Source organism: Saccopteryx bilineata, chromosome 6, assembly GCF_036850765.1.
Source record: "Saccopteryx bilineata isolate mSacBil1 chromosome 6, mSacBil1_pri_phased_curated, whole genome shotgun sequence".
NCBI classification, from domain to species: domain Eukaryota; kingdom Metazoa; phylum Chordata; class Mammalia; order Chiroptera; family Emballonuridae; genus Saccopteryx; species Saccopteryx bilineata.
In genome coordinates, this window is record NC_089495.1 from 23,376,775 (window position 1) to 23,390,407 (window position 13,633).

The 13,633-nt window shown below is 40.0% G+C and overlaps 1 protein-coding gene and 1 non-coding gene across 3 annotated transcripts in view; one reads left to right on the top strand and one right to left on the bottom strand.

Annotated features, from left to right (window-relative positions):
- The window catches only part of GTF2E2 (general transcription factor IIE subunit 2), a 72,673-nt gene that overhangs the window by 29,480 nt on the left and 29,560 nt on the right, over positions 1-13,633 (bottom strand). For both annotated transcript variants that reach the window (XM_066235678.1, XM_066235679.1), the window contains 2 exons: positions 6,564-6,671; positions 4,029-4,211 (listed from right to left, as the gene is read on the bottom strand). In XM_066235678.1, the coding sequence (XP_066091775.1) occupies positions 4,029-4,211; positions 6,564-6,671 (291 nt within the window). The remainder of the gene's footprint in view (positions 1-4,028; positions 4,212-6,563; positions 6,672-13,633) is intronic.
- Positions 9,602-9,677, top strand: TRNAN-GUU (transfer RNA asparagine (anticodon GUU)). The gene has a single exon. It is a non-coding gene; the product is annotated as a tRNA-Asn (tRNA).

Here is a 13,633-nt window from a genome sequence, read left to right on the forward strand (position 1 = left end):
AAAAATACAAAAAGAAAATTTAGGCCCTGGTCAGTTGGCTCAGTAGTACAGTGTTGGCCCAGTGAGTAAAAGTCCCGGGTTCAATTACAGGTCAGGGCACACAGGAGAAGCGACCATCTGCTTCTCTCCCCTACCCCCCCAATCTCTCTCTTTCTCTTCTCCTCTCACAGCCATGGCTCCAATAGTTTGAGCAAAGTTGGCCCCAGGAGCTGAAGATGGCTCCATGGCCTCAGCCTCAGGCTCTAAAATATAGCTCAGTTGCTGAGCAACAGAGCAGTGGCCCAGATGGGCAGAACATTGCCTGGTAGAGCCCAGCCAGGGCACATGCGGGAGTCTGTCTCTGCCTCCCTGACTCTCACTTCATAAACAAAGAAAAGAAAATTTACTTATTAAAAATAAATAAATAAAATTCAATATGGTGAAAATTATGATTTGGGTCCACTGGACACTTTTATTCACCTAAGAAAAATGGTAGGATTTTAGTGTTCTTATTTTTCCTCTACCTTGAAATATTTTGCTACTCACTCATCATTAAGCCGCAATTATGCCTGACCTGTGGTGGCACAATGGATAAAGCACTGGCCTGGAATGCTGAGGTCACAGGTTCGAAACCCTGGGCTTGGCTGGTCAAGGCACATACAGAAGCAACTAAACCTCAATTATTTTCAATTATGTTTAAAAAGCTAAAATAAAATGAAAGAGTAATCAAATCACCTAGGATTGTGATATAAAAGTGAGATAAATAGCCACATTTCAGTTTTTTTATTCCACTGCCCAAAGTATTGCATCATCTTTTAAGCAGATATAAAAAACTGAAACTCTTTGTTGTCTTCTAGCTTTATTGAGCACAGCTGACAATTCAGAATTTTTTATTTTCTATTACTCAGAGCAATGACAAGAAAACTAACAGAAGATGTTTCATTATTATTAATGAATGAGAACAAGAATGCAAAAAGCCAGAGAGCAGCACTCCGGACTCTACTGAAGACAGTAAAATTCATCCCAGAAATCAAGTCTCAAACTGTGAGTGTTCACATGATAATGCCAAGGATGGATAATTTCAAGATTAAGAATCAATGAGTGAGGCCCTGGCCGGTTGGCTCAGCGGTAGAGCATCGGCCTAGCGTGCGGAGGACCCGGGTTCGATTCCCGGAGAAGCGCCCATTTGCTTCTCCACCCCTCCACCACGCTTTCCTCTCTGTCTCTCTCTTCCACTCCCGCAGCCAGGGCTCCATTGGAGCAAGGATGGCCCGGGCGCTGGGGATGGCTCCTTGGCCTCTGCCTCAGGCGCTAGAGTGGCTCTGGTCGCAACATGGCGACGCCCAGGATGGGCAGAGCATCGCCCCCTGTTGGGCAGAGCGTCGCCCCATGGTGGGCGTGCCGGGTGGATCCCGGTCGGGCGCATGCGGGAGTCTGTCTGACTGTCTCTCCCTGTTTCCAGCTTCAGAAAAATGAAAAAAAAAAAGAATCAATGAGTGAACAACATATTTCTGAGGGCACAGAGGAAATAAAACATTTTTATCCAGTTAGTTATTCAATAGGAAGGACTTCATCATACAATATTATGATTAGAACCTTTGCCATCTCACTTTGCTAAAAGGACATAAAATAGTATTCTTTCATCTTTCTGATGTGTGTTTGTGCCAAAAAGTACCAATAAGAAATCTGTTGTGCTAAATCGTTATTAAAATTTCTAATAAAGATGGTTTGCACCATCCTTTTATTTTTATGTAAATTATTCATAACAACTTAAAATATTTTTTAAAATTAATAAAAGACTCCACTGGACCCAGGTGATAAGAATAAAACAAAAATTCTGGGTTTCAAGCAATTTAGAAATAATCCCACCTTAAAATGAAATAGACTGTACTTTTCATGACCCCTCCAGCTCTACTCCTTAGGGAATAGAGCCACTAAAGAAGAGGTGTCACTGTTCTACTTGAGAATGTCATGCAAAGCATACTGCATAGTAATAATACTGGTCCCTATGAAAATGGGAAAAAAGAACAGAGAAGGAAATGTACCTAGCAACTCAGCTATTCAGTAGTTCTACGTTTTAACATGCTATTAAATACACAATTTAGAAACTTTGGTCACATTTTATTTGCAACATCTGTGCACGTTAAGTTTATTTTTAAGTTAAAAATCTTAAAAGGTTCTGCTTTTTAGCAATGATCAAGTTTCTCCTAAGAGACCACCCTTACCACAAAAACTACTATAAACTTGACATTTTTTTAAAAGCGAAAAAGCTAAAAGAACAAAATAGAGCTATCATATGCCACCCACCCAGTGCAGAGAAGACAAAGTTCAGAGTGGAGTCTAGCCAAGATAACTGCCCACTTAAATACTAAAAAATACAAACATTTTCTGGAAGAGTAAAACAATCTTTATACATACAGTTCACAATGTTCAATACACAATAGAAATTTATTAGATATATGAAGAAACAGGAAAACACGACCCATACTCAAGAGACAAAGACAGTGCAAACCAGCCCCAAGATGAAATTAGAAAAGAAAGATTTTAAAGCAGCTGTGAGAAATTATACTCAAGGGGATAATGGAAAATTTCCTTGTAATGAATGAACAAAGTTTCAACAAAGAAAACAGAAACAGTAAAGAATGAAAAGTCTAGAAATGAGCCTGACCAGGCGATGACACAGTGGATAGAGCATTGGGCTGGGACAAAGAGGACCCAGGTTCGAAACCCTGAGGTCGCTGGCTTGAGCGCAGGCTCATCTGGCTTGAGCTCGGGCTCACCAGCTTGAGCACGGGGTCACTGGCTTGAGCATGAGATCATTGATATGACCCCATGGTCACTGGCTTGAAGCCCAATGTTGCTGGCTTGAGTCCAAGGTCACTGGCTTGAGCAAGGGGTCACTCACTCTGCTGTAGCCCCCTGGTCAAGGCACATATGAGAAAGCAATCAATGAACAACTAAGGTGCAGCAAGGAAGAATTGATGCTTCTCATCTGTCTCCCTTCCTGTCTGTACCTGTCACATACACACACACAAAGTCTAGAAGTGAAAAATACAATCTCTAAAATAGAAATCTACCAACTGGCTTAACAAATTGGGAGGTAAGGAAGAAAAGGCAGTGGTCTTGACAACAGACCAATAAAAAAACAAACAAAAAAACAGGCTGAAAAAATATATAAATAGAGCCTCAGGAACTTATGGGACAATACCAAAAGGTCTACTATGTGTAACTGAATGACTAAGAGGGAAACGAGAAAGGAGAAAGTTCTCCTCCACAGGTAACAAAATGGATGACCCTGCTTACAGGTTAGCAATTATCACCACCACCTGTGAAGAACAGAGACTACAGCCTTCCCACCTGAGTTCCAAATTCAAACAGGAAATGTAATCTGGATGACTTTTACTGATAGTCTTTTCAGGAACTCAGAACACCAAGATTACTAGTCAATGCTTTTGTGTTTTAATGCCTCTGGTTCCTCAGGCGAGCAACCTCTACCAGCATTGTTGAAGCAGTTCTTGTACACACACAAAAACTTATGAGAAAACATTAATGCCTTTGAGGAAAACTCTCCAGAAACAGCCTGGAGTCCAGCAACCACAGGCAACATCACCCCAAGAGGGAGCTGTCAAAGGGACACAAAAACGGCTGCGCTCTGTCCTGCTCTGTAGCACAAACACAAATTTCAAATTTTTCACTATCTCACCATAACCCCAAGTGGATATGATGAATGCTTTACAAATAAAAAATTTTTAATTCTTCCTCTTTTTTAAAACCAAGGTGACCACTCTGGCCAGGTAACTCCAGTGCTTAAGAGCATCATCCCAATACTCCAAGCTTGTGGTTCAATCCCTGATCAGGACACATACAAAACTCAACCAATGAATGCATAAATGAGTAGAACAACAAATCGATATTTCTCTCTCTTTTTCTCTCCCCCTCCCTTACTCTTTCTCTCTAAAAAACAATCAATAAATTTTTAAAAAATAAATAAAACCACGATTACATTATTAGTTCAAATTATATTACGGCACAGAGAGAAAAGAGGTTACCTTGACAGCTTTCTGGGAGTTCGGCAGTCCTTCCTCTATGTCTTCTAACAGAATCCCTCCTAAGCCTCGCTGGTCATGCTTATCTAAGAGCCTAAGCAGGGCCTTCTTATCTTTTAAGTTGTACTTGGGCTTGAAGGCATACTTTCCATCTACCACTTCAATTTTGGGATTATTGACTAATGCCTGTAACAGTGACACAATTTGGATATATTACAAAAGGAAACCTTATATATACATTCTTAAATTCTACTAATTATTTTTTAAAATAGTATAGCCAATACAATGGCAAATTAAAAGTATTCTGTAACTATCAGCTAGCAGATCTAACATACTGAACACCCAGGATTCAAATCAATACACTATATACTACATAAACTCTCTGGATGAGAAAGAAACCATTTTATCACAACTGCTTTCAAGAAAGATGTACCCATATTTTTTTGGAAAACCAAAGAGTTAAGAATCAATAAAACACCTACTAAAATTAAAAATGAACTTGGACTGACTATCCCACCCTCAAAATATAATTGACTGCATTATAATGTGAGCACATTAACCTTGGGTGAACATATCAATATGCCCTACTTGGTATCAAAGGGCACTAGCAGCTGTGATAAGAACTGAAAAGGGCCTGACCAGGCGGTAGCGCAGTGGATAGAGCGTCGGACTGGGATGCAGAGGACCCAGGATCGAGACCCCTGAGGTCGCCAGCTTGAGCGCGGGCTCATCTGGTTTGAGCAAAATTCCACCAGCTTGAGCCTAAGGTCGCTGGCTCCAGCAAGGGGTTACTCGGTCTGCTGAAGGCCCACGGTCAAGGCACATATGAGAAAGCAATCAATGAACAACTAAGGTGTTGCAATGCGCAATGAAAAACTAATGATTGATGCTTCTCATCTCTCCATTCCTGTCTGTCTGTCCCTGTCTATCCCTCTCTCTGACTCTCTGTCTCTGTAAAAAAAAAAAAAAAAAAAAAAAAAAAGAACTGAAAAGGACCAAGCTAGTGCATATAAAAAATTTACCTATAATGACGGCTCAAGAATGAAACTGAGTAGGAATACAGGAATTCTGAATATAATTAAAGCTGTTTAAGAAAGAGCAACCCTATTTATTTTCTTTTGCGATTGCCAGCCTAACCTTAAAAGGAGAAAGAAACAAAGGAGGAAGAAGGGAAAATAAAATAGTAATAAATATAATCTTTAATGTCTGAAGTCTGTGAAATTCCAAGATTAAAATATAGCAACAAAATTTAAATGTGGCTTACCACTCTTCATATATCACTAATAAAATGACCTATAATGATAGTGATTAACTGGGTCATTCATATTATGAAAATCAAGAATATTTTGTTTGATAAAATAAATTAACTGAATTATATATTTAGGAATTTTACATTTGGTCTTTAGAATATAGCACTGATCTTCAAAAGCAATCTTCTTGCCTGACTAGGTGTTCGGTGCAGTGGGTAGAATGTCGACCTGATGCTAAGAACCCAGGTTCAAAACCCCAAGGTCACCAGCCTGAACACGGGGTCACTGGCTTGAATGTGGGATGAGAGACATGACCCCATGGTCGCTGGCTTGAATTTCAAGGTTGCTGGCTTTAGCAAGGGGTCACTGACTCAGCTGAAGCCCCTTCATCAAGGCACATATGAGAAAGCAATCAATGAAGAACTAAGATGCCGCAACTATGAGTTGATGCTTCTCATCTCTCTCCCTTCCTGTCTGTCCCTGTTTGTCTTTCTTAAGAAAGAAGGAAGGAAGGAAAGGAAGGGGAGGAAGGGAAAGTAGGGGAGAAAGGGGAGGTAGGGGAAAGAAAGGGAAAAAAAGAAAGAGAGAGAGAAAGAAAGAGGGGCGGAGAGAAGGAAGGGATAAAAGAAAAGAAGAGAAAAAAGAAAAGAAAGGGTAAGAGAGAGAGGAAGGGAGGAAGAAAGAAAGGAACTCAGCGATCACTTCATACTTAAAAACAAAACAGGCAAATATCTGATTTAAATGTTATTCACTTCCAAATTAGCATGGTCACTGATTGTTTCAGGGTTCCTTTTCTTCCAATGTTCTGTGTACATACACACTGTTCATTCATGATTATTCTTCCAAGTTACCTGCTAAAGGCAGTAACATCACTATCAAGTCATAATAGTAGTAACAGTATAAAAATATCTCACCTAACAAAATATGCTGCTATCCCTACACCTTATGCTTTCAATGCCCTAAAACATATATAAAAAAAATACAATCTGCCATTATAAATTTAGCAATTCAAAATAAGCAACAATTCTGTAAAAACTTAAATGGAATGGATATAATGGTTTTTATAACTTTTACGTTCAAGCCTTTGACGTTTTTAAATAGATACATAAGATTGTATGAAAACCAAGTCAAATAATCTTAAAATATGTATGTTTACAAAACAAAGACCCTATACAAATTCTTTCAAAAAAAGTAACAATTATCAGTTTTCAGTATATTAAAAACCCTAGTTACAGCAAACATTTCACAGTAATCAACTACTTTTTTTATGTTTTAAGCCTATTCTTACCTCAGTCATTAGCCATTGTTTCTGCTTGACTCCAATATCTAAATGTTGTGTTTCATCCAAAATTTCTTCTAAAGTTAGAGGATGTGTATCTCCTCGCTGATGACGTGTCTAATGGGAGAAGACATTAAGAGGACAGTTTTTAAATGCTCGAGGCATTAAATAATACAAGTAAATAAATCTTTTCAGTAATGTAGAACGTTATCATTTTAAGCAGTACAATTACAGTGATGAAGAGAGTGGACTATAAAATCAGAAACAGGTTCATGTAGTTTTATTAAATCAAATGTCAAACAGAGAAAGTATTTGCCAAGTAACAGCACAAGGTCTAATCCTCCTAATATTTTAACAGCTCCAAAAATCAAACAGGAAAATGACCCAAAGATATGAACACATAAAACTCAGAAAAAAAATGTAAACAACCTTAAACATGAAAAGATACTCAACCTCCACCACGATATTGTTCACCAATTACACCGACAAAAACCCATCAGGACTGATGGTGCGGCTGTCGGAAAGCAGGCTCTCTCACTGTTACGAATACCAACCAAAGAGCATGTGAGATCTGGCTCCCCAGCACGTCTTCAGTTTGGCTCAAATAAACTTATAAAAATTCAAAAAAATATTAATTGATACAACTCCAAGGGAGGGCAATTTTACAATATAAAAATATTTAAACCCTTTGACCCAGCCATCCCATTTCTAGGAATTTACCCTACAGATATACAGAACAACACAGAAAAGTGACAAGGTCTCTGCTGCATTGTCTGTAAAAAAAAAATATTAGAAACAACCCAAGTGGCCACTTAAATAAACTGTAGCACATCTATATGCTACTATACAGATGTTAAAAAAGAAAATGCAGATGTTCTTTTTTTTTTTTAAGTTTTTTTTTTAAGCTGGAAACGGGGAGAGACAGACAGACTCCCGCATGCGCCCGACCGGGATCCACCCGGCACGCCCACCAGGGGCAGGCGCTCTGCCCACCAGGGAGCGATGCTCTGCCCCTCCGGGGCACCGCTCTGCCGCAACCAGAGCCACTCTAGCGCCTGGGGCAGAGGCCAAGGAGCCATCCCCAGCGCCCGGGCCATCTTTGCTCCAACGGAGCCTTGGCTGCGGGAGGGGAAGAGAGAGACAGAGAGGAAGGAGGAGGGGGGGGTGGAGAGGCAAATGGGCGCCTCTCCTATGTACCCTGGCCGGGAATTGAACCCGGGTCCCCCACATGCCAGGCCGACGCTCTACTGCTGAGCCAATCGGCCAGAGCCAGATGTTCTTTATGCGCTAATTTCAAAAGACATCCAGGACAAATTATTAAATTAAAAAAAACATGAAGACACCAAATGCAAAATGGTACAGCTGCTCTGGAAGACAATTTGGCAGATTCTTTTAAAATTAAACATAGTCTTATCATATGATCTAGCAATTATGCGCCTTAGTATTTACCTAAAGGAGTTGAAAACTTGTGTTCACACAAAGACCTGCACACAGATGTTTGTAGCAGTTTTACCCATAATTACCAAAACTTGGAAGAAACCAAGATATCCTTCAGTAGGTGAAATGATAAACTGTGGTACATCCAGTGAAATATCATTCCGCACAAAAAGAAATGAACTATCAAGCCATGAAAAAACGTGGAGGAACCTTAAACGCCCATTACTGAGTGAAAGAAGCCAATCTGAGAAGACTACATACCAACTTTACGGTATTCTGGAAAAGGCAAAACTATGGAAGCAGTAAATAATATACTGGTTCCCAAGGGTTAAGAAAGTAGGAAGAACGAACAAGCAGAGCACAGAGAATTTTTAGGGTAGTGAAACTATTTTGCACGATACTATAATGATGAACATATTCATTATACACTTGTCCAAACCCATGCAATGTACAAGAATGAATCATAACGTAAACTAGGGGCTTAGGATGATAAGATGTATCAATGCAGATTCAAAGATTTTAACATGTACCACTACGGTGCAGGATGTAGACTGGATGGGAGGTTGGACGTGGGCGAGTGAACATGTGAGAACTCTGCTTTTTGCCGTTATTATAAACCTAAAACTGCTCTAAAAAAAAATAAAATCAATTAAGTCCTAGCCAGATACCTCAGTTGGTAAGAGCCTTGCCCTGATATGCAACGGTTGCCAGTTCAATCCCTGGTCAGGGCACATACAAGAACAGATCGATGTTTCTGTCTCTCTCTCCCCCTTCCTGTCTCTTTAAAAATAAATAAATAAAAATTTAATAAATTAAAAAACTTGCCCCAGAATATTATTTATAATAGCTATAAAAAAAGAGTAAACTTTGACATTTGAAACAAAATGGACATTGAGGACAACATGCTAAGTAAAATGTCAGAGAGAGAAAGACAAATACTGTATGATCTCACATACATATATGTGGAATTAAAAAAAAATTCTGAACTTACAAATTACAAAGAACAGATTGGTGGTGGGGGGAATGAGGGGTTGGCAAAATGGGTAAATGAGATAAAAAAATTACAAAATTCTAGTTATAATTAAGTCCTAGAAATATAATGTATAACATGGCAATTATAGTTAACAATACCATATTTTATATATATATGTATATATATATATCATGTTGTAACCTAAAACTCATACAATGTTACATGTCAAGTATATCTCAATTTTAAAAAAGCATCAAAAGTAAATGTAAAAAAGTATATACCTTTAAAAAGTTTAATACGAAACCTTTTGCCCTGGCCAGTTGACTCAGTGGATAGAGCGTCGGCCAGGCGTGTGGACACACTGGGTTTGATCACTGGTCAGGACACACAGGAGAAGCACCCATCTGCTTCTCTTCCCCTTCTCTCCATCTTCCCCTCTCACAGCCAATGGCTTAAATGGTTGGAGCCTAGCCCCAGGGGCTGAGGATAGCTTAGCTGATTTGAGCATTGGCCCCAGACAGGGGTTGCCTGGTGGATCCCTGTAGGGGACTCTGTGGGAGTCTCTCTCCTTCTCTCACTTAAAAATAAATAAATAAATAAATAAATAAATAAATAATGATACAAATAAAGAAAAAAGGCCCTGGCCGGTTGGCTCAGTGGTAGAGCGTCGGCCTGTTGTGCAGGAGTCCCGGGTTCGATTCCCGGCCAGGGCACACAGGAGAAGTGCCCATCTGCTTATCCACCCCTCCCCCTCCCCTTCCTCTCTGTCTCTCTCTTCCCCTCCCGCAGCCAAGGTTCCATTGGAGCAAAGATGGCCCAGGCGCTGGGGATGGCTCCTTGGCCTCTGCCCCAGGCGCTATAGTGGCTCTGGTCCCGAAAGAGCGACGCCCCAGATGGGCAGAGCATCGCCCCCTGGTGGGCGTGCTGGGTGGATCGCGGTCGGGCGCAGGCAGGAGTCTGTCTGTCTCCCCGTTTCCAGCTTCAGAAAAAAAAAAAAAGGAAAAAAATTTTAAAAAGAAAAAAAAAAGTACACCACTGATTTGCCATCTAAGAACTTAGTGTCTCATATTGAGAAAGAGACATCCTTCATAAAGAACTTTTTCAAGATGATTTAGAATGGTTTTTTAGACTTATTCTTTTAAGCAATAAAATTTGTTTTACATTAATTGTAATAAAAAAATTTTTAATGGTTAATGAAATTCTTGTACTCAAACAGGCCTACTGAACACAATTTAATCTTTTTGATGTCTCAGTTGCTGCTATCATGTACACTACTAGGCTGTGGTATGACAACCATCTCAGGAGCTAGTGAGATATGTTGGGCAGTATGTTTCTGTGCCAAATCTTTTCAGTACTACGATTTTGAAGTCCTTGAATCTGCTTTTAATTTTGTTTCCTCTTTAGTATTTCTTGCTGTAAATCTCACTGTATGTATATCAAACAATTCCCTAATTGAACTCTCTCCATATAACTTCTAAGTAATTCTCATGGACAATTAAAAGAGTTCCTCTATAATAAGTAAATGAATAAACTATGATGAGTTTTTTTGTTGTTGCCTTTTTTACTAAGTTCTTGGTTTTATCAGATCTTCAAAAAATAATACACAAGGGACAACTGAAAGCTTTCCAAGAATCAGTTTATAGATCCCCTACCATATATACTTTATTTTCTCTCAAACAGGCCCTGCACCCAGAAATGATAACGCATTGCTTGCAGGTATAACTAGAGACTCAAGAAAAGGACGAGTCAAGAAGACAGTATGTGGGGGCAGCCTTCATAAATGATAACTGAGGCTTCTTGTCTTTTCCAGCCTTAAGTATTTAAGAGCTAAAAATGGGAGACTCTGGCCCCTGCTAGGACCTTGTAAATTCTGACACATTACAGTCCATGGGCTGTTGAGAGCAGTGTCCTTGAAAGAACTTTGTCTCGCTCTGGACAGATAGCTCTGTTGGTTAGAGCACACAAAAAAATGGCACACTCAGGAATGAATTGATGTTCCTGTCAGTCTCTCTCCCTTCCTCTCTGGCTAAAATCAATAAATAAAAATTTTTAAAAAAAGGACTTTCTCTCTTCCATCCTCACACACTACCTCCAAGAATGAATGCAAAATAAAGGGAACACTGGCAAGAAATATGTAATGATAAAACTAGATTATTTTCAAATGTTTAAATATAGGTAATCCTCTCCAGCAATTCTTAAAACTCAGTCCTTGAATATTTATTAACTTGAAGAAAAAGCACATTAAAGAGCTGAAATAGTATCAATTAAGGAGGCTGATTCTTTTACATATAATAGAAACATTTTCCAGGACTACCAAATACATAGTTCAAATTATGCTCTATAAAACCCACAGACAAAAACTGTATACGAACTATTTTAGGTTAAGTGTGAATTATTCATTGTAGTAAAAACCTATTTTGTCAAATCATATCATGAAAGTTTTATTCTAATTAGTCAATTATCATTACATCTTTTAAACAGATTAAAATTTCTACCTCCTATTACAAAAATCCTAGCTAGCTTTAATATCAATTCATTTTTAACAACAGGTATCCTTCTCCATTAATTACCCCAAAATAAAGTTATTTATTAATGGAATTATTTCTGAATCATTCCCTTTTATTTCTACCTAAAAGCTGAATATCTGAGATCAGAAGATGATGGCACATACATTTACAAAAGGAATAACACATCCCTCACTTCATAAATATTTTATTATGTAATTTATAAGGGTGAAGTGTAACATAAGCAGCATATTTGTTTTTTAGATTATATAATAAATGAATTTTATTTGATCCACATAATTTTCATCTCAATTACCTTAGTATTTTTAGTATGCATTCTATAACTTATTTCTCAGTGTTTTTTTCCCTTCTTTTCCAAGTGAGAGGAGGGCAGATAGAATTCCGCATGTGCCCCAAGCGGGATCAATGGACAACCCCCGTCTGGGCCAATGTTCTGCCCGTCTGGGGCATGCTAGCAACCACGCTATTTCTAGCTCCTGAGGCACAGGCTCCACAGAGCCACCCTCAGTGCCCAGGACTGACGCACTGAAATCAATCGAGCTGTGGCTGCAGAGAGGAAGGCAGGGAAGAGGGGCGGGGGCAGAAGCAGATGGTTGCTTTTCCTGTGCGCCCTGAGCAGGAACTGAACCTGAGACAACGCTCAACCACTGACCCAACTGGCCAGGGCCTCTCAGTGATTTTTGTATTACTTAAAATACACATGAAAAGCCCTGGCCGGTTGGCCTCTCAGTGGCTTTTACACTACTTAAAACGTGCATTAAGAGCCCTGACTGGTCGGCCCAGCATGTGGATATTCCTGAGTTTCAACAAAAACATATTTCTACACATAATAAAAGCACTTTATGAAAAAATTGGCAAAGGTGTATTAAAATTATTATTTTTATTTTTTTAACCATGTCTGATTGCATCAGATTAAAGAAAATATCTATAGAAAAAGGGGGAAATGATATAATTAGACACTTGCTAAGTCTTGGTACAGCCTTCCTAGAAACAAAAAAAGTCAATGGTTAAGTACCAGGTAAGAGCCTGTCCAGATGGTGGAGCAGTGAATAGAGCATCAGACTGGGACGCAGAGGACCCAGGTTCAAGACCCCGAGGTAGCCAGCTTGAGCGTGGGCTTATCTGGTTTGAGCAAGGCTCACCAGCTTGAGCCCAAGGTCACTGGCTTGAGCAAGGGGTCACTCAGTCTGCTGGAGCCCCCTCATCAAGGCCCATATGAGAAAGCAATCAACGAATAATTAAGGTGCCACAACGAAGAATCGATGCTTCTCATCTCTTTTCCTTCCTGTCTGTCCTTTTCTGTCTCTATCTCTATCTCTGTCACCAAAAAATAAATAAATAAATAAATAATCAGGTAACAAATCCTCTGGCTAGTTAGACAGTTCCCATTCTTTTGCTTTTAAACAAAACTGAAGGAGGACCTATTACAGGGGTCGGGAACCTTTTTGGCTGAAAGAGCCATGAACGCCACATACTTTAAAATGTAATTCCATGAGAGCCATACAATGACCCGTGTATGTTATGCATTATCCAATAAAAATTTGGTGTTGTCCCGGAGAACAGCTGTGATTGGCTCCAGCCACTCGCAACCATGAACACGAGCAGTAGGAAATGAATGGATTGTAATACATGAGAATGTTTTATATTTTTAACATTATTTTTTTTATTAAAGATTTGTCTGTGAGCCAGATGCAGCCATCGAAAGAGCCACATCTGGGCCCTGGCCAGTTGGCTAAGTGGTAGAGCGTCGGCCTGGCATGCAGAAGTCCCGGGTTCGATTCCCGGCCAGGGCACACAGGAGAAGCGTCCTTCTGCTTCTCCACCCCTCCCCATCTCCTTCCTCTCTGTCTCTCTCTTCCCCTACCGCAGCGAGGCTCCATTGGAGCAAAGATGGCCCGGGCACTGGGGATGGCTCCTTGGCCTCTGCCCCAGGCGCTATAGTGGCTCTGGTCACAACAGAACGACGCCCCAGAGGGGCAGAGCATCGCCCCCTGGTGGGCAGAACATCGCCCCCTGGTGGGCGTGCCAGGTGGATCCCGGTCGGGCGCATGCGGGAGTCTGTCTGACCGTCTCTCCGTTTCCAGCTTCAGAAAAATACACACACACAAAAAAAAAAAAAATACAAAAAAAAAAGAGCCACATCT